At 40.2% G+C, this 20,967-nt stretch overlaps 1 protein-coding gene across 3 annotated transcripts in view; it reads left to right on the top strand.

Moving 5' to 3' along the window:
• The first annotated feature begins 19,635 nt into the window (after positions 1–19,635).
• HECTD2 (HECT domain E3 ubiquitin protein ligase 2) overlaps positions 19,636–20,967 on the top strand; it is a 107,626-nt gene continuing 106,294 nt past the window's right edge. Inside the window, exon 1 of one of the 3 annotated variants that reach the window (XM_055255769.2) lies at positions 19,636–20,359. In XM_055255769.2, coding sequence (XP_055111744.1) covers positions 20,222–20,359 — 138 coding nt within the window. In that variant the 5' untranslated portion in view covers positions 19,636–20,221. The remainder of the gene's footprint in view (positions 20,360–20,967) is intronic. The other 2 variants (XM_055255750.2, XM_055255759.2) reach the window with 2 other exon arrangements.

The following is a 20,967-nucleotide window of genomic DNA, read 5'->3' as shown; positions in this document are numbered from 1 at the left end:
ACCTTGTATTGCATTTACCTGGGTTCATGCCTTAGCTCCCCTCCTAGACTGGAAATCCTGGAGGATCTGGGCATATCTGTTCATCCTCATAAGCCAGAGTGTCTATTAATATCTCACATCATAGATGTTTGCTAAGTTTGGTTTAATTAAACTAAATGGAATGGAGTTTGTGTTCCAGTAACTGTGGCTCTGAAGCCTGCTTTTTTTAGTCTGTTTTCACTTTTTCTTCCCACAGTTGATTTAGCAGCAGCATCCATCAGTTTCGAATGTGGACAGATTCATTTTGATTAAATGGCTTTCTATCACACACATTTAGAACCAGTACCACAATTTAGCTAACAGTTACATATTTATTACTTAACCTCACTTGGCTTCAGTTTCCTCATCTGGATTTTTAGAAGTGGGAATGGACAAAAATGTTTTTCAAAAAAAAAACAAAAATTAATAACTAATATCCCTTTTGTTACTTTTTCTTACCCATGAAGCCTATGTTTTGAATGATTTGGCCAATCTAACCGCATTTACACATTCAAAGAAGTTTATTATTATCTCTTTAATGAATTCAAGCATAAGTAATTGTTAACAGTTGAATAATGTGTTGTTATCATACTGATGATATAATTTTGGCCCTAATTATGTATTTGTTTATTGAATGCCTACTGGGTATCAGGTTCTGTTCTTGACATTAAGGATAACTGTGAACAGAAGAGTCAACATCCCTGCCCAAGTGGTGCTTACATTCTAGTGAGCGTAAAAACAAAGAAACTTGATTATCTATCAAGGTTAAGTAGGTCTGTACAGCACTATTTGATTAATAATTCTGTGACTTAATTTAGGCTTTTTAGAGCTTTGAAATAGCTTGGGTTTCACACTGTCTACTGTGTCTAGGGACCTTCTTTGTCAAGGACACCAGTGGTTAGAAGCTCTCTGAGATCTCTTCTACCATGAATGTTTTGCTCATAATTTTCCTGACTATATTAGTTTTCTATTATGGTATCAAAAATCACAAATTAAGTAGATTAATTATTAAAAACATTCATGATCTCATAGTTCTGTGGGTCAGAAGTAGGCTTGGCCAGTTTCTCTACTTAGGGGCTCACAAGGCTGAGGCCCAGGTGTGGGCCATCTGGGCTTTTATCTGGAGGCTCTAGAGAGAGCCCACTTATAACCTCATTCAGGTTGTTGGCAGAATCCAGTTCCTTGCAGTTGTGGGGCTGAGATCCCTGTTTCCTGACTGGCAGTAAGCCAGGGGCCTCTCTTTTAGCTCCTTAGAACCACTTACATTCTCAGTTAGCTCCCTCTGTCATCAAAGCCAGCAATGGCACAGGGAGCCCTTCTCACACTAAGAATCTCTCTGACTTCTGCTGGCAGCATGAGAAAGCATTCCCGTTTTCAGGGCCTATCTGATTAGACGAGGCCCACCTGGATATTCTCCCTATCTTAAGGTTAACTATGCCATATAATACAATACCATCACAGGACTGAATCTCATCATATGCAGAGGGTCTGGGTAGTTGGATATAACATCTTGGGGGATGATTTTAGAAATTCTGCCTACTGTACTGACCAGTGGAATTTTTCCCTCAAGCAGTCATTAAGAGACTCATTGCCACAGATAAGGGTTTTAGAATCATATAACATTATTTTATTTAATGGAATGAAGGTCTTTTAAAAGTTCAGGTTGGGGCGGTGCGTGGTGGCTCACGCTTGTAATCCCATCTCTTTGGGAGGCCGAGGCAGGCGGATCACTTGAGATCGGGAGTTTAAGGCCAGACTGGCCAACAGGGTGAAACCCTGTCTCTACTAAAAATACAAAAATTAGCCGGGCATGGTGGCAGGTGCCTGTAATTCTAGCTACTCAGGAGGCTGAGGCAGTAGAATTACTTGAACCTGGGAAGCAGAGGTTGCAGTGAGCCAAGATCACACCACTGTACTTCAGCCTGGACAGATGAGACTCTGTCTCGAAAAAAATTAAAACAAAAAAAAATGCAGGTTGGAATTTTACGAGACTGTTTTTTTTTGTTTTTGTTTTTGTTTTTTTTGAGATGGAGTCTCCCTCCGTCCCCCAGGCTGGAGTGCAATTGTGCAATCTCGGCTTACTGCAACCTCTGCCTCCCGGGTTCAAGCGATTCTCCTGCTTCAGCCTCCCTGGTAGCTGAGATTACAGGTGCCCACAACCACACCCAGCTAATTTTTGTATTTTTAGTAGAAACAGGGCTTCACCATATTGGTCAGGCCAGTCTCAAACTCCTGACCTCAGTTATCCACCCACCTCAGCCTCCCAAAGTGCTGGGATTACAGGTGTGAGCCACCACGCCCAGCCCTTTATGAGACTATTTTAAGATTATTTTAATCCCTTTCCCTTTATGTCTTTTCCTTAAAAAACATCATCTCTTTAGGAAGGTAAAAGGTTAATTACAGATATAATGAGCAGCTTCAAGTAATTGAATATTAATTCAATTCACATTAAGAATATTCATGAACTGTCATTTATAAAATCTTTTTATGCCTAATCCTTTAAGATATAGGTTAATAAACAATACATTTTAGGGGGTCCATTTTTAACTGGCATTCATTAAATTTTAATATTTAACTATTTCATCAACAGAATATAGATCAATAGAATGAGCTGACATCTGAAAGGGTAAAATTATGATAATTGTGCCTATCAAATTTTATGCAGCATTTTCACTTGTGTGGAGTTGAAGAGTAAAGGAACTTGGTTTTGTTTACATTTTCTAATCTGAGTATTGACAATTTGAGATGACAGTTCAATTTTCACTAAGTAATGATTACTTAAAGCCCATTTTCTCCACTCCAACAGATAAAAAATATATAATTGGTGTCACTGTGGCTGCAATCAAATCATGTCTTATGATAGAAAAGCAGAAAATCTAGGATTTTTTTTCAAAAGCATTTATCTCTGGCAGATGTACTATGGACAAATGACTCAATCCATCAAAATACAATTCATTAAATGTAATTTAGTTAAATGTTTTAACTAACCTATGTGTTCTCCTTAAAAGTCTTCAAAACTAAGATTATGAAGTAAACACCACTACTCTCTGAAAATAATTCTGGCCAAATATATTAGACTAGATCTACTACCATCTACTTCAGAATCACCTGGAGTAGATTATTAAAAATTAGGATTTCTGGGCCCACTCCCAAAGTTGCCATACCAGCTAGGGCTTATTTTGTTGCAAGTGACAACAACAATGATAATAAAACTCAAACTCTTTCTTCAAAGAAAGAGGACTTAATGAGTCAAAGGGGCTCAGTAGCTCATCAATGTCATCAAACATCTGGTTCCTTTTGTTTCTTCCTCTCTGCCCTCCATGGCGTCAGCTTCATTCTGAAGAGAACTATCCCCAATTCCCTGGGAACTTGCTTCCTCCACCACATCTTGGAAGAGAGAAGAGCTCGTTCCTCCAAGTTCTCTGTGTAAGGAAGCAGCCTGCCTTAAAAGTTCCAGGAAAAACACTTCACCTCTTGCTAACCTGAATTAGGTCAAGCTCCCATTCCTGAGCGAATCACTCAAGAGACGTACTTGCACAGATTTACTCTGAGCCATGTGCCCTCTTAAAAGCAGACATGGAGACGTCTTCTCCTAAAGCACATTGGGTGGGAATGGGGGCATGTATATACACCAAGAGATGGAGAAATTGATGATGGGAAGACATCACAAAGCCCATATTTCTCAGACTCTACATTCACACAAACGGTACATGACATTTCAGGGAGCACCCTTCTCATAGAATACAATGTGAAGGCCACCCTCTCCCTTATCCTCCCTTGGTAATTTCTCAACTTGACAGCCCTAGTCTCTGGGTGAAGTCAAAAGTAGAAATTTTAATAAGCTACCCAAGTGAGTCTGCTGCATACAAAAGTTTGAGGATCACTGCACTGTACTGTAATACTTCTTAAGGACAGTTTCATTAATTCTCATATCCTAGGAACCAAGTCAAATATGTGGCCTAATATACAGTAAGTGATCAATAATGTTAGTCAATTCGTGATTAATTTATTGCTTTTGCCCATTAGAAAAAGTTGGTCAGGAAAACCTTCTAAAATTAAAACTTTCAGTGGCACAATATCTACAGTGGGAAATAGCAGAGGGCACTGACCTTCAGCCTGGCTTTTCTGGGCTTATAGACAAATGTCTCATCAGCAGCAATGAACAAAAGAATCTAACAATATAAATTGTTATGGACATCACTAAGAATTCAGATTTCTCCTTAGAAATGTGTTTCCAAAAGAGGTTTATAATCAGAATAAATTACAAAAGCATCTAAGTTTTAAGATCATCATGGAACTTCTGGACTTTGACTATGAGCTTCTTTACTAATATATTAATACCTCTATATTGGTAGCAATTTTTTAAAAGTAGATATTTTAGTGCCATTTAGCATTCTGTGACTAAGAAAATTTCCTTCACAGTGAACGGAAGGGTCAAAGATAGGAAATAGCGGTCCATGATCATTAGAATGCATTAGCATAGACCATGAAGCCAGGAACTCCTTGACATCCTGGAAGGTGTCCTCATGTGGGCAATCCTCATACCACAGGATCCTTTTATCCTATGGCTGATGAAATAACTCAGTACATCAGCCTCCTTTGAAGAAAAACATAATAGAAATGGAGTAGCCCCAGGAAGGCTTAAAGGTACCTCCTTTTTTTGTGGAGATTTACCACGTGAGTGCATCTCATGAATATCAATGCCTTTGCCTAAATAGTGATACTGGAAATCAATCTCATATTTGCCTGCTCTTTAAAAAGTAAACTCCAGAGTTGCATCAGTAAGATGGTGGAATAGGAGCTTCTGTCACTAGTTTCCTCACAGAAACATCAATTTGAACAACCATCCATACATGAGAATACCTTCACAGTAGGTGGAAAATCTAGTTGAGAGATTATGGCACATGGTGGAGCATAGAGATGGGGAAGGATGCATTGGAGAGAGTAGAAAGGACAGTTTCACATTACCTATATCACTCCACCTCCAAGTAGTAGTAGCCTGAGTAGTGTAGTGCGGATAGAAAGGCCCTCTGTGAGTGGGGAAGGAGAGTTCAGTGAGCATCAAATGTCACTGCAAACCCCACACCAGGCCTGCCCCAGTCAACACTAGGGCTACACTGGCCCCCTGAGACTCTGAGGACCCAGGCTCCAAGCCCACCCCAGCCACAGGCCAGCCTCTACAGACTCAGAATCAAGGCCTGCCTCAGTGCCAGTTCAGCCCCCATTAACATAGGCTTCAGGCCTGCCCTCCTGGACCCAAGCTCTAGGCCCATTCTCCCAGATCTAGTCACTAGGTTCACTCCAGTAGACTCTAGTACCAGGCCAGCCTCCATGGATTGAGGCACCAGGCCCATCCGCCCATGGAAAGCGTCACCAGTTCAGACCACTCGGGGACTCTAGTATGAAGTCCACCAATAGACCCTTTCAGTCAGCCCACCCAGAATCCGTGGATAGGCTGACTGGTGAAGTACTTTCCTTGCTGAAGCCAGTCTGTAAAGACTGAAAGACATGCCTCCTTCTTCAAATGCCAGACACCAAAGCAAGGCCAAAAAGATCAAGAAAACATACAACACTAAAGGAGCAAAATAAAGCATCAGTTACTGATCCTAAACAAATAGAAATCTACAAACTGCCTGACAATTAATTCAAAATAATTGTCTTAAAGAGGCTCAGTGAGCTGCAAAAGAATGCAGATAGATAACGAAACAAAATCAGGAAAACAATTCATGAACAAAATTAGAAGTTCAACAAAGAGATTGAAGCCACACCAAAATAAACCCAATAGAAAATATGGAGCTGAGAAACATTATCCAACTGAAAAATTCTATAAAAAGTTTCAACAAGCTGGCAAAATCAAGCAGAAGAAAGAATCAGTGAGCTCAACAACAGGCTACTTGCAATTATCCAGTCAGAGGAACAACAACAACAAAAGAATGAAGAGTCTACAGGACTTATGGGACACCATCAAGCAAACCAATATATGCACTATGAGAGACCCAAATAGAAGCAGAGGGAGAGAGAAGAAAGCTTGAAGAAATAATGACAGAAAACTTCCCAAATATGTAGATGAAATGAACCTCCAGCTTTACAAAGCCCAAAGAACTTTAAATAGATTAAACATAAAGAGATATTCATTGAGACATGTTATAATCAAATTGTCAAGAATCAAAGAGAAAGAATTTTGAAAGCAGCAAAAGAAAAGCAATTTGTCACATAAAAGGGATTTCAGTGGATCAGGCTAATAGTGCATTTCTCAGCAGAGACCTCACATGCCAGAAGAGAGTGAGATCATATTTCTAAGTACTGAAAGAATAAGATGAGTAAGATTTCCAACCAGAAATACTACACCTGGCAAAGCTGTCCTTCAGAAATGAAGGAGAGATAAAGACAAACAAAAGCTGAGGGATTTTCTTCCTACTACACTTGCCTTATAAGCGATGCTAAAGAAAATCTTCAAGCAGAAATGAACGGATGTTCATTAGTAACATTAAAATATACAAAAGTAAAAAATTCATTGTAAAGATAAATATATAGTCAAATTCAGAATACTGTAATACTGTAATGGGGTGGTGTGTAAATCACTTTTAACTCTAGTATAAAAGTCAAAAGACAAAAGTATTAAAAATAACTATAGCTACAATAATTTGCTAATAGACATACAATGTAAAAAGATGTGAATTGTGGCGTCAATAACAAATTATGAGCAGGGGAGACAGAAGTTAAAGTGTAGAGTTTTTGCATGCAAAGTTAAGCTCTTACTGGCTTAAAGTAGACTGTTATAACTATAAGATGTCTTGTGCAAGCTTCATGGTAATCACAAGGAAAAAAACCTGTAGTAGTTGCACAAAAGAGAAAGATATTAAAGCATATCACTATACAAAACCACCAAATCACAAAAGGAGACAGCAAGAGAGAAGGAAAAAAAACAAGACCAATCAGTGTGCTGTATTTAGGAAACCCATCTCACGTGCAGAGACACACATAGACTCAAAATAAAGAGATGGAGGAAGATCTATCAAGCAAATGGAAAACAAAAAAAGGCAGGGGTTGCAATCCTAGTCTCTGATAAAATAGACTTTAAACCAACAAAGATCAAAAGAGACAAAGAAGGCCATTACATAATGGTAAAGGGATCAATTCAACAAGAAGAGCTAACTCTCCTAAATATATATGCACCCAACACAGGAGCACGCAGATTCATAAAGCAAGTCCTGAGTGACCTACAAAGGGACTTAAACTCCCACACAATAATAATGGGAGATTTTAACACCCCACTGTCAACATTAGACAGATCAACGAGACAGGAAGTTAACAAGGATATCCAGGAATTGAACTCAGCTCTGCACAAAGTGGATCTAATAGACATCTACAGAACTCTCCACCCCAAATCAACAGAGTATACATTTTTTTCAGCACCACACCACACCTATTCCAAAATTGACCACATAGTTGGAAGTAAAGCTCTCCTCAGCAAATGTAAAAGAACAGAAATCATAACAAACTGTCTCTCAGACCACAGTGCAATCAAACTGGAACTCAGGATTAAGAAACTCACTCAAAACTGCTCAACTACGTGGAAACTGAACAACCTGCTCCTGAATGACTACTGGGTACATAATGAAATGAAGGCAGAAATAAAGATGTTCTTTGAAACCAACAAGAACAAAGACACAACATACCAGAATCTCTGGGACACATTCAAAGCAGTGTGTAGAGGGAAATTTATAGCACTAAATGCCCACAAGAGAAAGCAGGAAAGATCCAAAATTGACATCCTAACATCACAATTAAAAGAACTAGAGGCCAGGCGCGGTGGCTCACGCTTGTAATCCCAGCACTTTGGGAGGCCGAGGCGGGCGGATCACGAGGTCAGGAGATCGAGACCAAGGTGAAACCCCGTCTCTACTAAAAAAAATACAAAAAATTAGCCGGGCTTGGTGGTGGACGCCTGTAGTCCCAGCTACTCGGAGAGGCTGAGGCAGGAGAATGGCGTGAACCCGGGAGGCGGAGCTTGCAGTGAGCCGAGATCGCGCCACTACACTCCAGCCTGGGTGAAAGAGCGAGACTCCGTCTCAAAAAAAAAAAAAAAAAAAAAAAAGAACTAGAAAAGCAAGAGCAAACACATTCAAAAGCTAGCAGAAGGCAAGAAATAACTAAAATCAGAGCAGAACTGAAGGAAATAGAGACACAAAAAACCCTTCAAAAAATTAATGAATCCAGGAGCTGGTTTTTTGAAAAGATCAACAAAATTGATAGACCGCTAGCAAGACTAATAAAGAAGAAAAGAGAGAAGAATCAAATAGATGCAATAAAAAATGAAAAAGGGGATATCACCACCGATCCCACAGAAATACAAACTACCATCAGAGAATACTACAAACACCTCTACGCAAATAAACTAGAAAATCTAGAAGAAATGGATAAATTCCTCAACAAATACACCCTCCCAAGACTAAACCAGGAAGAAGTTGAATCTCTGAATAGACCAATAACAGGCTTGAAATTGTGGCAATAATCAATAGCTTACCAATCAAAAAGAGTCCAGGACCTGATGGATTCACAGCCGAATTCTACCAGAGGTACAAGGAGGAACTGGTACCATTCCTTCTGAAACTATTCCAATCGATAGAAAAAGAGGGAATCCTCCCTAACACATTTTATGAAGCCAGCATCGTCCTGATACCAAAGCCTGGCAGAGGCACAACCAAAAAAGAGAATTTCAGACCAATATCCTTGATGAACATTGATGCAAAAATGCTCAATAAAATACTGGCAAACCAAATCCAGCAGCACATCAAAAAGCTTATCCACCATGATCAAGTGGGCTTCATCCCTGGGATGCAAGGCTGGTTCAACATATGCAAATCAATAAATGTAATCCAGCATATAAACAGAACCAAAGACAAAAACCACATGATTATCTCAATAGATGCAGCAAAGGCCTTTGACAAAATTCAACAACCCTTCATGCTAAAAACTCTCAATAAATTAGGTATTGATGGAACGTATCTCAAAATAATAAGAGCTATCTATGACAAACCCACAGCCAATATCATACTGAATGGGCAAAAACTAAAATGAACAATTCTATACCAACAAATTGGGTAACCTAGAAGAAATGAATAAATTTCTAGAAACATACAACCTAATAAGACTGAAGACACGAAGTAGGAAATGCGAACAGACCAATAATGGGTGAGGAGATTGAATCAGCAACCAAAAACCTCCCAACAAAAAAAGCCCCAGAACCTGATGGCTTCATTGGTAAATTCTATCAAACTTTTACAGAATAATTAACATCAATTTTTCTCAAACTTTTTTGAAATATTGAAGAGGAGGGAACACTTCGAGATTCATTTTATGGTCATCATTACCCTGAAGCCAAACCCAGACAAGGATTCTACAAGAAAAATATAGACCAATATCCCTGATGAGCGTAGATACAAAAATTCCTCAACAAAATACTAGCAAACAAACTTCAACAGCGTATTAATGGTACCATACATCATGATCAAATGGGATTTATCCCTGGGATGCAAGGATCATTCAACATATGCAAATCAATAAATGTGATATATCACATTAACAGAATGAAGAATAGAAATCATATGATCATCTCAATAGATGCAGAAAAAGCATTTGGCCAAATTCAAATCCTTTTATGATAAGAACTCTCAACAAATTAGGTATAGAAAGAATGTACCTCAACCTAATAAAGGCCATATTACACACCCACAGCTAATATCATATTTAATGGTGAAAAGCTAAAAGCTTTTCCTCTAAGACCAGGAACAAGACAGAGATGCCTACTGTCACCATTTCTATTCAACATAGTACTGGAAGTCCCGATCAGAGCAATTACACAAGATGAAGACAAAATTCATCAAATAGGAAAGGAAGAAGTAAAATTTTCTCTGTTTGGAGGTAGCATGATCTTATATACAGATGCTCCTAAACTTATAATGTGGTTACATCCCAATAAACCCATGGTAAGTTGAAAATATTCTAAGTTGGAATGCATCAAGTTATGTGCCAATAAGTCAATCAAAAGGTTGAAAAATCATAAGGTGAACCATTATAATTCAGAAACTCCTCTATTTACAATGGGATTATATCTTAATAAACACATTGTAAAGTCAAAAATTAATAAGTAATACCATCATAAGGGATGGTGTGCCTAGTAAATTCTAAAGACTCCACAAAAAATCTTAGAACTAATAAATGTAGTAAAGTTGCAGGATACAAAATAAACATACAAAATTATTAGTCTGTAGACTAACAATTAACTTTAAAAAATAAATTTAGAAAACAATACCATTTACAATACCATTCAAAAACAACAAAATTCTTAGGAAGAAATTTAACCAAGGAGGTGAAAATTTTGTACACTGAAAACTATAAAACACTGATAAAAGAAATTGAAGAAGACACACATAAATGAAAAGATATCCTATGTCGATGAATTGGAAGAATTAACATTGTTAAAATGTCCACACTATCCATGGCAATCTACAGATTCAATATAATTTCTATCAAAATTCCAATGGCATTTTTTACATAAATAGAAAAAGCAATCCTAAAATTCACATGAAATCACAAAAGACCAAAATAGTCAGTGATCTTGATCAAGGAGAGCAAAGCTGGAGGCATCACACTACCTGATTTCAAAATATACTACAAAGCTATAGTAAATTAAAACAGTGTGATACTGGCATAAAAACATTCATATACACCAATCAAACAGAATAGACACTTCAGAAATAATTCCACTCATTTAAAGTCAATTGTTCTTTGACAAAGGTGCCAGGGACACACAATGAGAAAAGGTTAATCTATTCAATAAATGGTGCTGAGAAAACTGTATATTCACATGCAGAAGAATAAAATTAGGCCAGGTGCAGTGGCTCACGCCTATAATCCCAGCACATTGGGAGGCCGAGGTGGGCAGATCACCTAAGGTCAGGAGTTCAAGACCAGCCTGACCAACATGGCGAAGCCCCATCTCTACTAAAAATACAAAATTAGCCAGGCGTGGTGGCACATGCCTGTAATCTCAGTTACTTGCAAGGCTGAGGCAGAATTGCTTGAACCTGGGAGGCAGAGGTTGCTATGAGCCAAGGTCGCGCCATTGCGCTCCAGCTGGGGAAACAAGAGCAAAACTCCATTTCTAAAAAAAACAGAATAAAATTAGACCCTAACCTCACACCATCTACAAAAATCAGGTCAGAATGGATTAAAGACTTAAACGTGAGCCCTGAAATTGTAAAACTACTAGAAGAAAATACAGGGGAAAATCTTCTTGAAATAGGTATTGGAAAGGAATTTTTTGGATATTACTCCAAAAGTATAAGAAACAAAAGCAAGTATCGATGAATGAGATTGCCTCAAACTAAAAAGCTTCTGCATAGCAAAGGAAACAATCAACAGAGTGAAGAGACAACCTATGGAGTGGGAAAAATTATTTACAAGCCATGCATCTAATAAGGGGTTAATATGCAAAATACATAAGGAATTCAAACAACTCAACAGCAAGAAGACAAATAACCTGATTTAAAAATGGGCAAAGGATCTGAAAAGACATTTTTCAAAAAAAGACACATGAATGGCCAAAATAATAATGGCCAATTTAGTATTAAAAATGCTCAACATCTCTAATCATCAGAGAAATGCAAATCAAAACCACAATGAGGTATCGACTCACACCCATTAGAACGGCTATCATCAGCCGGGTGCAGTGCCTCACACCCGTAATTCCAGGATTTTGGGAGGCTGAGGCAGACAGATCAAGAGGTGAAGAGATTGAGACCATCCTGGCCAATATGGTGAAACCCAGCCTCTACTAAAAATACAAAAATTAGCTGAGTGTGGTGGTGTGCGCCTGTAGTCCCAGCCACTTGGGAGACTGAGGCAGGAGAATCGCTTGAACCCAGGAGGTGGTGGTTGCGGTGAGCTGAGATCGCGCCACTGCACTCCAGCCTGGAAACAAAGTGGAACTCCATCTCAAAAAAAAAAAAAAAAAAAAGAGAATGGCTATTATCAAAAAGATAAAGGATAACAAGTGTTGGTGAGGATATGGAGAAAAGCGAACCCTTATGCACTGTTGGCGGGAATGGAAATTGGTACAACTATTACAGAAAATAATATAGAAATTCCTCACTACCATGTGATCCAACAATCCCATTTCTATTAATAGATATATATACAAAGGAAATGAAATCAGTATCTTGAAGAGATATCTGCATTTTCATGTTCATGGCAGCATTATTTACAACAGCCAAGATATGGAATCAACCTATGTGTCCAGGGATGAATGAATGGATAAAGACAAGCTCACACACCCACACCCACACCCACACACACACACAGGAATGTCATTCAGCATTTAAAAAGAAGGAAATCCTGTCAGTTGGGACAACACGGATGAACCTAAAGGATATTATGCTAAGTAAAATAAGTTAACCACAAAAAGACAAATACTGCATGATCCTCACTTACATGTGGAATCTAAAAATGTTGAACTCATAGAAGCAGATAGTAGAAAGGGTGGTTTCCGTGGCCTGGGAGGCAGGAAAAATGGGGAGATGTTGGTTAAAAAGCAGAAAGCTTCAGTTATGCAGGACAAATAATGCCTTTGGTTTTGTGTTGTTATCACAGAATACTACAGACTGGGTAATTTATAAAGAACAGAAATGTATTGGCTAAAAGTTCTGGTGCCAGCATCTGGTGAGAGTTTTCTTGCTGAGTCACTCCATTACAGAAGACAGAAGGGTGAGAAAGAGTGAGAGAGAGGCAAAAGAAGCCTAAACTGAATCTTCCATAAGGAAACGCACTCTCGTGATACCAAACCCACTCCTGCAATAACAAATACACTCTTGCGACAACAGCATCGATTCATACATAAAGACAGAGCCCTCATGGCCTACTCACCTCTGAAAAGTCTCATTGCTACAATGGTGAGTAAGTTTCTAGCATATGAACTCTTAGGGACACATCCGAACCATAGCAGATAGGTTCTGGAGATCTAATGAACAGCATGGTGACTGTAGTTAATAATACTATATTGTATACTTGAAATTTGCTAAGAGAGTAGGTCTTAAATGCTCTCACCACACACAAAAAAAGGTAGTTATGTGAGATGATGGAAATAATAGCTTGATTGTGGTAACTATTTCACAAGATATCCATATATCAAAACACTGTACTGTATACCTCAAATCTATACAATTTTAATGTCAATTATACCTCAATAAAGCCAGAAAAAACTAAAAAGTAAATAAACTCCAATACCTGATGTGTTTAAAGAATACAAGATTTATTAAAATCTTTCCAGAATGCACCCTACTGACCACAGCATGATTATAATAATATTAATAGTTGCAGGGTCCCCAAAAGCAGTATCTGTGAAGCATTTAACATCTACCCATTCAACACTATTTGTTGAGCCTGAGGGCTAGAAGTGTGCTAAAGACTAGGGATCCTCTGTATATGTCCTCAAACCCTCTGTAGGCAAGAGAAGTTATTAGCCAAAGATGCTTAGATTGGATTTTCACCTCAGTAAAAGCTGATTATTTCAGTATCTCCAGTAGAAAATGTTCTGTTAGGATGCTGGACAACAGGGAAGTGCTGAGTAGGCCTCCAATAGCAGTCCTTTATTATGTGGCCAAATCTACTATGGGGTTTATAATATCCTAAATAGTACGCAATTATAGGATAGCAAAATAAATAAAATGAACATTTATTCTTCCCATAAACATTTATCGAACAGCTAGTCTATGCTTTGTGGCAAGTATGGATGGAGATGAATCTGAACAGTTTACTAGATATAATTCCTTAATTTGCCCATCTATGAAATGGGAATGAGTCCCTACTCTATAGTAATACTAAAAGCAGGTTTCTAAGAAGACATGAACAAATCTATGGAACGTGCTTAGCACAGTCTCTAGTAACCAACAGTGCTCATTAAGTTGGATTTATTTAAATGCAACATAGTTCACAAAGCACTTTTGCATGTTTTTTCACTTTTTTTCCACAACACTCATGCAACGTTAAGCAAATTAATTCAAATACAGTGATTTTGCCAAAGCCACATAATTAGCTAAAAATTGGAAGAGCCAGGACTAAAGCCAATTTTCAGAATTCCTAATTTTATTCTTTCTAATACTTTGAGTTGAAGTGTAGAGACATCTTTTCCAACTCTGAAGAAGAAAATTCATGTTTTTATAAAGGTTATTGTAATTCCTGAACTACTATTAATCATAGAATTGAGATAAGAAGATAGCTATTCTACTTGATTAAAGCTGTGCCTGAAACAACAGGTTAAACCAGTAGAATTTTAACCAGCTGACTAGTTTGGTGATGAACTAAGACAAAAAAACTATGGGTTTGTATGTGTGTGTGTGCACTCATGCGTGTGCACGTATGCGCGTGCATTAAGTGTGACAGGAATGTGTTTAGCTGCAAATGACAGAAGAATTAATATGGATTGAAGCAAGATATGAATTCATTTGTCTCACAAAAAAGAAATCCAGATATAGGCAGTCCAAGCTGGTGTTGCAGTTCTACAATTTCAAGACTGTTCCAGATTCCTTTTCTCTCTCCATCACCCCGTCCTTAGTGTTTTGACATTCATCCTTATGCTTGCAGCCTCCTGTTACAAGATTGTAACACCACGTTGACATCTCATATCTTCATTTCAGGCAGAATAAAGGTAGCAAATATTTTCCCTAAAATGTCAGCATACACCTCATTGGTTAGAATAATGTTACATGGCCACCCCTAGCTGCGAGAAAGTCCAGAAAAGAAATCACTTTTATTTGAGCATACTGTTATGTCAAATTAAATCAGGGTGCTCTTAGCAAGATAAAAGGTAAAAATGAACAGCAGTACATGCCATTCTGACTTGTTTTGATGACTTCAGCAGCCTTGGAATACACAAGTTAACTCAGACTCTATAAAAATTTAAATAGGTACATCATGCATAGGATACTTCTGATGTACAATTTACTGTTTTGTTGTTGTTGTCGTTTTTCTTGGTTTCGTATAGAAAACAAATGTAAAATTGGGGTTAAGATTTAGAAGAGTTATCAATATATCCAGGTCAGACTATTAGAATTTCACATGTGGCAGCTCTATAGAACTAGTTTATCAAGCACAACTCTTTAATTAGCATTAGAACTAATTAGAACTCTTTAATTAGCATTTCCTTGGAAAATATCTAAAGAGGACATCCAAAACCAACTTGAAAACGCATACGGCCACCTCAATTTTTACTGTTACTAACATTTTCTTCTAATTTAGGTCACTCCTCTATAGGACTTGGTCAAATCAAGGTATGGCTAAATATGGTTTCACCAACAAACGCAAATTCCTGTGAATACAATATTTAAAAAGAAACAATAAAAAATGAAGAAGTTACTTAGCCTTTTAGGCTTTTATCAGAGCTCTTTTAAACCTGCCCTCATTACTTTGGTGAATATTTGCTTGCATGTATTCTGAAGAATGAGGTTAAGATACAATGAGGCTCATTAATTAGTGTGCCACTAATTTGAACTTGCTCTTTTACAGCTGAGATGCAGCTCTAAAATTTACTGTCCAATACGGTGGCCACTAGTCACATGTGGCTGTTCAAATACAACTTACATAACATGAACTAAAATTAAAAATTCAATTCCTCTGACAATAGATACATTTCAAGTGCCCAAAAACTACATGAGGCTATTGGCTACCATATCGGATGGTGCAGATACAGACCATTTCCCCTATTACGGGAAGTTCTACTGATAGCACTGCTGTAGAAGATTAAGATTTTAAAGAAGCAATATCAAAACCAAATCATCTGACTGAGTATAGTCCATTACTCAGAGCGTTTTTATAATTTATCTTTGGAAAAGATTTCAGAGCCCCTGTACAAACCACTTCAATAAAACATCTTGTTTCGTTTCTTCTGCATTTGCTGAGTGCCTCCTCAACAGCACGCTCCAGGTAGTGTGCTACATGTGGGGACTCAAGGACTAATTAGACATAGTCTTTCCCCTCTGTGCCATGACTTATTTGGGGAACAAAAAACTAAGATGTAATGTAATAGGTCTATAAAGGTAAGTATGTACAACGTGCTCTGGGAACAGAAAGAAAGGAATTATTCTATTTAGGACATTAAGAAAATGCCTTCTTTTGCAAAGAATTCAGCAGAATGCCACACTAGGGGGAAAATTTTTTAGCATAAAGGCTTTGAAAGACTACTACGGTATTTTAAAACAAAGGGCTGGCAAGAAATTATATATTCTGAAGAGGTCATTCTGGCGGCCATTAGAGTGGGTAAGAAACTGAAGGCAAGACCAGTTGCCAGGCTACGGAAATAATTGGGGTTAGAGATGTTAAGGGCCTTGATTAGGTCAATGGCAATGGGAATCCAGAGAGAGAACAGATTCAAGAGAAGTCTGATTAAAAATACAAAGCTTGATCATCATCTACTTTATTCTTCAGTCTTGACTCTATAGCATTGTGCAATTTTAAAAAATCATTCTCTAAAGATAAAGATTTATCTCATCACTGGGGTTATTCTAAAGAATTAGTTGCAAAGATTCAAAACAGTGTTTCAGTATGTTCAATTTTTATAAAAACAAAGAAACACTGTGGGGTGGGGTGTGTGTGTGTGCGTGTGTGTGTGTGTGTGTGTGTGTAGATAAAGAGATTTTGTAAAGATACAGAGCAAGGTTTTAGTGAGTATCTAAACTTAGTTTAAATGATTCTGCTAATCTGTATTTTCTGTTTTTCTGTAATGACAAAGCATCTTTTTTTTAACAAAGAAAAGGATTTTGTTTTGTTTTGAGATGGAGTCTCACTCTGTCACCTAGGCTGGAGTGCAGTGGCAGGATTTCAGCTCACTGCAACCTCCACCTCCCGAGTTGAAGCGATTCTCCTGCCTCAGCCTCCCGAGTAGCTGGGATTACAGGTGCCCGCCACCACACCTGGCTAAATTTTTTTTTTTTTTTTGATTTTTAGTAGGGACAGGGTTTCAAAATGTTGGCCAGGCTGGTTTCAAACTCCTGACCTCAAGTGAGCCACCTGCCTTGGCCTCCCAAAGTTTTAGGATTACAGGCATGAGCCACCACGCCTAGCCAAGTTATTTTTTAAATAGTAATTTTAAAAATCCACAACGTTATACCTAAGAAAGAGTTCTAAAAATCTTTTTAACAAGGTCAACATGGCTAAAATAATTTCCCCAAGTTTACTTTAGGACAACACTCAGTTGAAATATTAAAATAAGTTGAACTATTTCATAGCTATACCTTCTAAAATTAAGGTATTAGTGGTATAAACCATTCTTGTGACCTGTGCACCTATTTTGCTATTGTTCACTACATTAGTATTACTGTACATAATTAAAATAGAAGTTATCTATAATTTCGACCTTCCATTACCTTGTAATTTTGTCTTTCTTTTTCTTCCAGGGAAATAATGAGTTCTCTAACCCTCACTCCCACCCTGCCAAACCCTATTCCCCATAGGTATAATTAATGAGCTCAGGTCTTCCATCTGGACTTAGAAACATGAAATGCTTCTTCTGCCTCACTTCTAGTTCTTCCAAAGCGAGTGAGTTTATACTTGGATACCCTCACTGTTGCACGTCTGACACTTGGCATAGCTAAAAAGCATCTTCTCCACACTTCTGTACAGAACGGCCAGAGCTCTCTGTATGTCCTGATTTACAACACTCTCTTCTCCCACCTGGGTCTCCAGAAGCACACTGATGGCAGTTGGGAACGTGTCTCTCAAGCACACAAGTTCCCCCACAGCTATAATTCTACAGCTTTCCAGCAGGCCCCATTCCCACCCTCCAGCCCCCTCCTGGACTATGTATGAGGGAGGGATGAGGTGGTGGATTGAGGACATTTATTTAATAAGAAGTAAAAGGAAACATGAACAAATTATCATTTTTTACATGGAACTCACAAACGAATTAATCAGAGAATTTGTTAAGAAATGGGTTATCTACTCTGGTGCAGTAGCAGAAATTAACATTTCTGACTTGCCTTGTTTTGCCAATATTTAAGCATTTTGTTCTATTGAATGTGACTACATGTACAGACACACTTTTATTTAGTCTCACACATGAAAAAAGAAAGCAGAAGGCCTGTTATCCAAGTGGTTTCTCATCCAAGCATTTTTATTGCAAATTACTAAATCTAGTTGAAAACAATAGGAAAGAGGATACTTTTCCCTCTAGTATTTGTTCTATCAACCTAGACTTAGCAGCACAGAATATCTGGAATTGCAGTTAAAATAAAGGCTTCATTTTATAAAATAACATTTGAGTTGTTGCTGTATCCATGATCAGCATACAGACCTGCTAAAAGCAGAAAATAATGTTATGTTCCTCTCTACGGGATGAGTATTTCAGTAGTTTTAAGAAGGAAAGAAAATCCTGAAAAAGAATTTAAGAAAAATATTAATAGAAAGGAGGAGGATGCTTCAAAGTAATGCCGAGATACATCATTTTCCCTCCAAGGCTATTAGCACTGAAATACTTTTTGCTGACTATATGGAACTTATTCTATACCTTTTGTTAATTAACAAGTAAATAGGTGGCAACAGCAACTATATTAAAGTAGAAAGCCTTTCTATACATGAAAGTCAGAATTCAAAATTTAGAAGGCAACATTGTTTGCTTCAGATCTACTTGTTACAAATTGTGGGTTTGAAAACATGCAACCTTATCTCATGATGCACCATAACTAGTATTTAGTTATACTAATAACTCCAAATTATGTAAACAATAGACACCCCGAAATCATATTTGGGTTTCAGAGATATTTTTGGTTCTTATATTTGGAGTTAGGTACTCTTGATCTAAATATTCACTCAACCTCGAATAAAATAATGAAGGCACGGATAAAAAATCTGATAGACCTGAATATCGAAATTCCTTGCTTTTAACAGGCGATACAGAGCATTCTTACTCTCTCCTTTCTCCTAGATCAGCAGGTGTCCCCGCCGCTCCAGTAGACTGAGAAAAAGGAAAAGGAGGGGGCGACAAGAAAGGAAAGGAAATTGTCTAGGTGTCCTGGTGGTGGAGGTGGGGGGTATTTTAATTTCACAATTAAAAGCTCTCTTCTTCGGCTTTCAAGTTTTTACTCCTATTTGTAATGATTTCATTGAGGGCTGTGCAGCAGAGTTTGGGTATGTACATCTCTAACAAACGGAAAGGAACAAGGAAGGGATGGATAGGAGACAGCAAAGGGTTGCGGGGAGAGAGCAAAACGTAGGCGCGTGGGGACGGGAAGGGAGAGGCGGATTTGGCAGTCAAAGAGGGACGAGAGGAACAGGAATGGAAAGTGTGGACTGGCCGTCCAATCCTATGGGGGAAGGGGAAAAGGGGGGCCCACCACGTCGCACTCCTCCCCACCTCCAGGCTTTTCCTGTGTAGGCTGAGGCCATCCAGGCGTGTACAAAAGGGTCGGTTGCTGAGCCAGGAAGGCTGTTTCCCCGGGCTGCGCAAGCTCGGGGCCGCCTCTCCTGGGCTCAGGAGGGCGGGCAAGGATAAGAAGGCAGAGGCCCCAAGGCGGACAGCTTTGTGGGCGCCTGGAAGAAGGCAAAAGGCCACCAGCCCAGACCCCGAGGGCGCTTGCCCGCGGGACTCGGCGCCGCAGGCCAGGGCCGTCCGTGAAGGGTAGTCTGTGCCTACGTCCTCCCCTACTGGTACCACTCGGACACTCTGTCCCCCTCCGACCCTTTGCAGGGCTCGACTTGTCTCCCCCACTGCCCGTCCCTAGTCCAGGTTCTCCTGCGCGGCCCGGGTGCGGGTTCTCCTCCTCGTCATCTCGGGCGACACTCTGCAAACAATATGGCGGTCGGGCGTCGACCGTGGCGCCTTCTCTCCGGGCCCTCGGGGTTGACGAGGGCGGCTACCGCCGGCGCTCCCGACCCGCGACGCGCGAGCCCTGGGCGGGCGGGGGAGGCGAGAGCAAGAAACCTGTAGGACCTGGGGGGAGCCGCGTCCGCGGGGCTGGTGCGCGCGGGGGCGGCCTCGGGCTCGCGCGCAGAGGCGCGGGCGCGGACGGGGGCGGAGTGGCGGCGGCGGCGGCGGCGGCGGCTAGAAGCGGCAGCCCAGAGCCCTCTCGCGGCCGCGGCGGCAGCAGCAGCGCCAGCCCCAGCAGCACTGAGGCCGCCGCCGCCGCCTGGCGCTCCCGCCGCCCGGCCCGACATGAGTGAGGCGGTTCGGGTACCCTCGCCCGCCACTCCGCTGGTGGTGGCGGCGGCCGCGCCTGAGGAGAGGAAAGGGAAGGAGTCGGAGCGCGAGAAGCTGCCGCCCATCGTATCGGCGGGCGCCGGCGCTACCGCGGTAGGTGGTGGGCCGGGGCCGTCTGGCGCCCCGACGGCGGGAGTAGGGAGGGACGGCGGCCGGGCGAGGGCCGTCAGGAGGCCCGCGTCTACCCTGGGCACCCCCTGGCACTCCAGGGAGACGCACCCAGGCCGCCCTTCCTTGGGCAGAAATAAAAGAGTTGTGCCTCGTGGACAGCCCCGAACACTTCGCGAGCTACACCTACCACCCTCGGGAAATGTTGGGGGTGGTCGGTTCCGCTAGATGTTTGGGTTATTTTCTGGGGCTTGGGCCCCCACTTTCTCTAAGAGAATGACCTGCATCTTGAGTCGGCATATCTGTTGGATGAGCATAGGTGTCAGCAGGCGGGAGTGGGTTTTCCACAGAGGATGAGCTTGATTTCCTGCCTGCCTGCCTCGGAGGCGCGCAGATTTTTGTCCTTTTCTTCGCTTTTCTTTCCCTTCCCCCTTCAGATTAAACAGGCTCTGCGGCGAGTTTCCACTTAATTGTGACCTTTCCGTTGCTGTCAGGGTAGTGGGAGGTAGATGCATCAGTGATGGTTTTATTTTTCATATGGTACAGACATGTGACTCAGGTGGGGGGAGGCTTTTTGAACCTTTTATTTAAAC

This window comes from Symphalangus syndactylus, chromosome 2, assembly GCF_028878055.3.
Source record: "Symphalangus syndactylus isolate Jambi chromosome 2, NHGRI_mSymSyn1-v2.1_pri, whole genome shotgun sequence".
Classification (NCBI taxonomy): domain Eukaryota; kingdom Metazoa; phylum Chordata; class Mammalia; order Primates; family Hylobatidae; genus Symphalangus; species Symphalangus syndactylus.
Note: the sequence above shows the minus strand (reverse complement) of the source record. Positions and strands in the feature narration are given on the sequence as shown.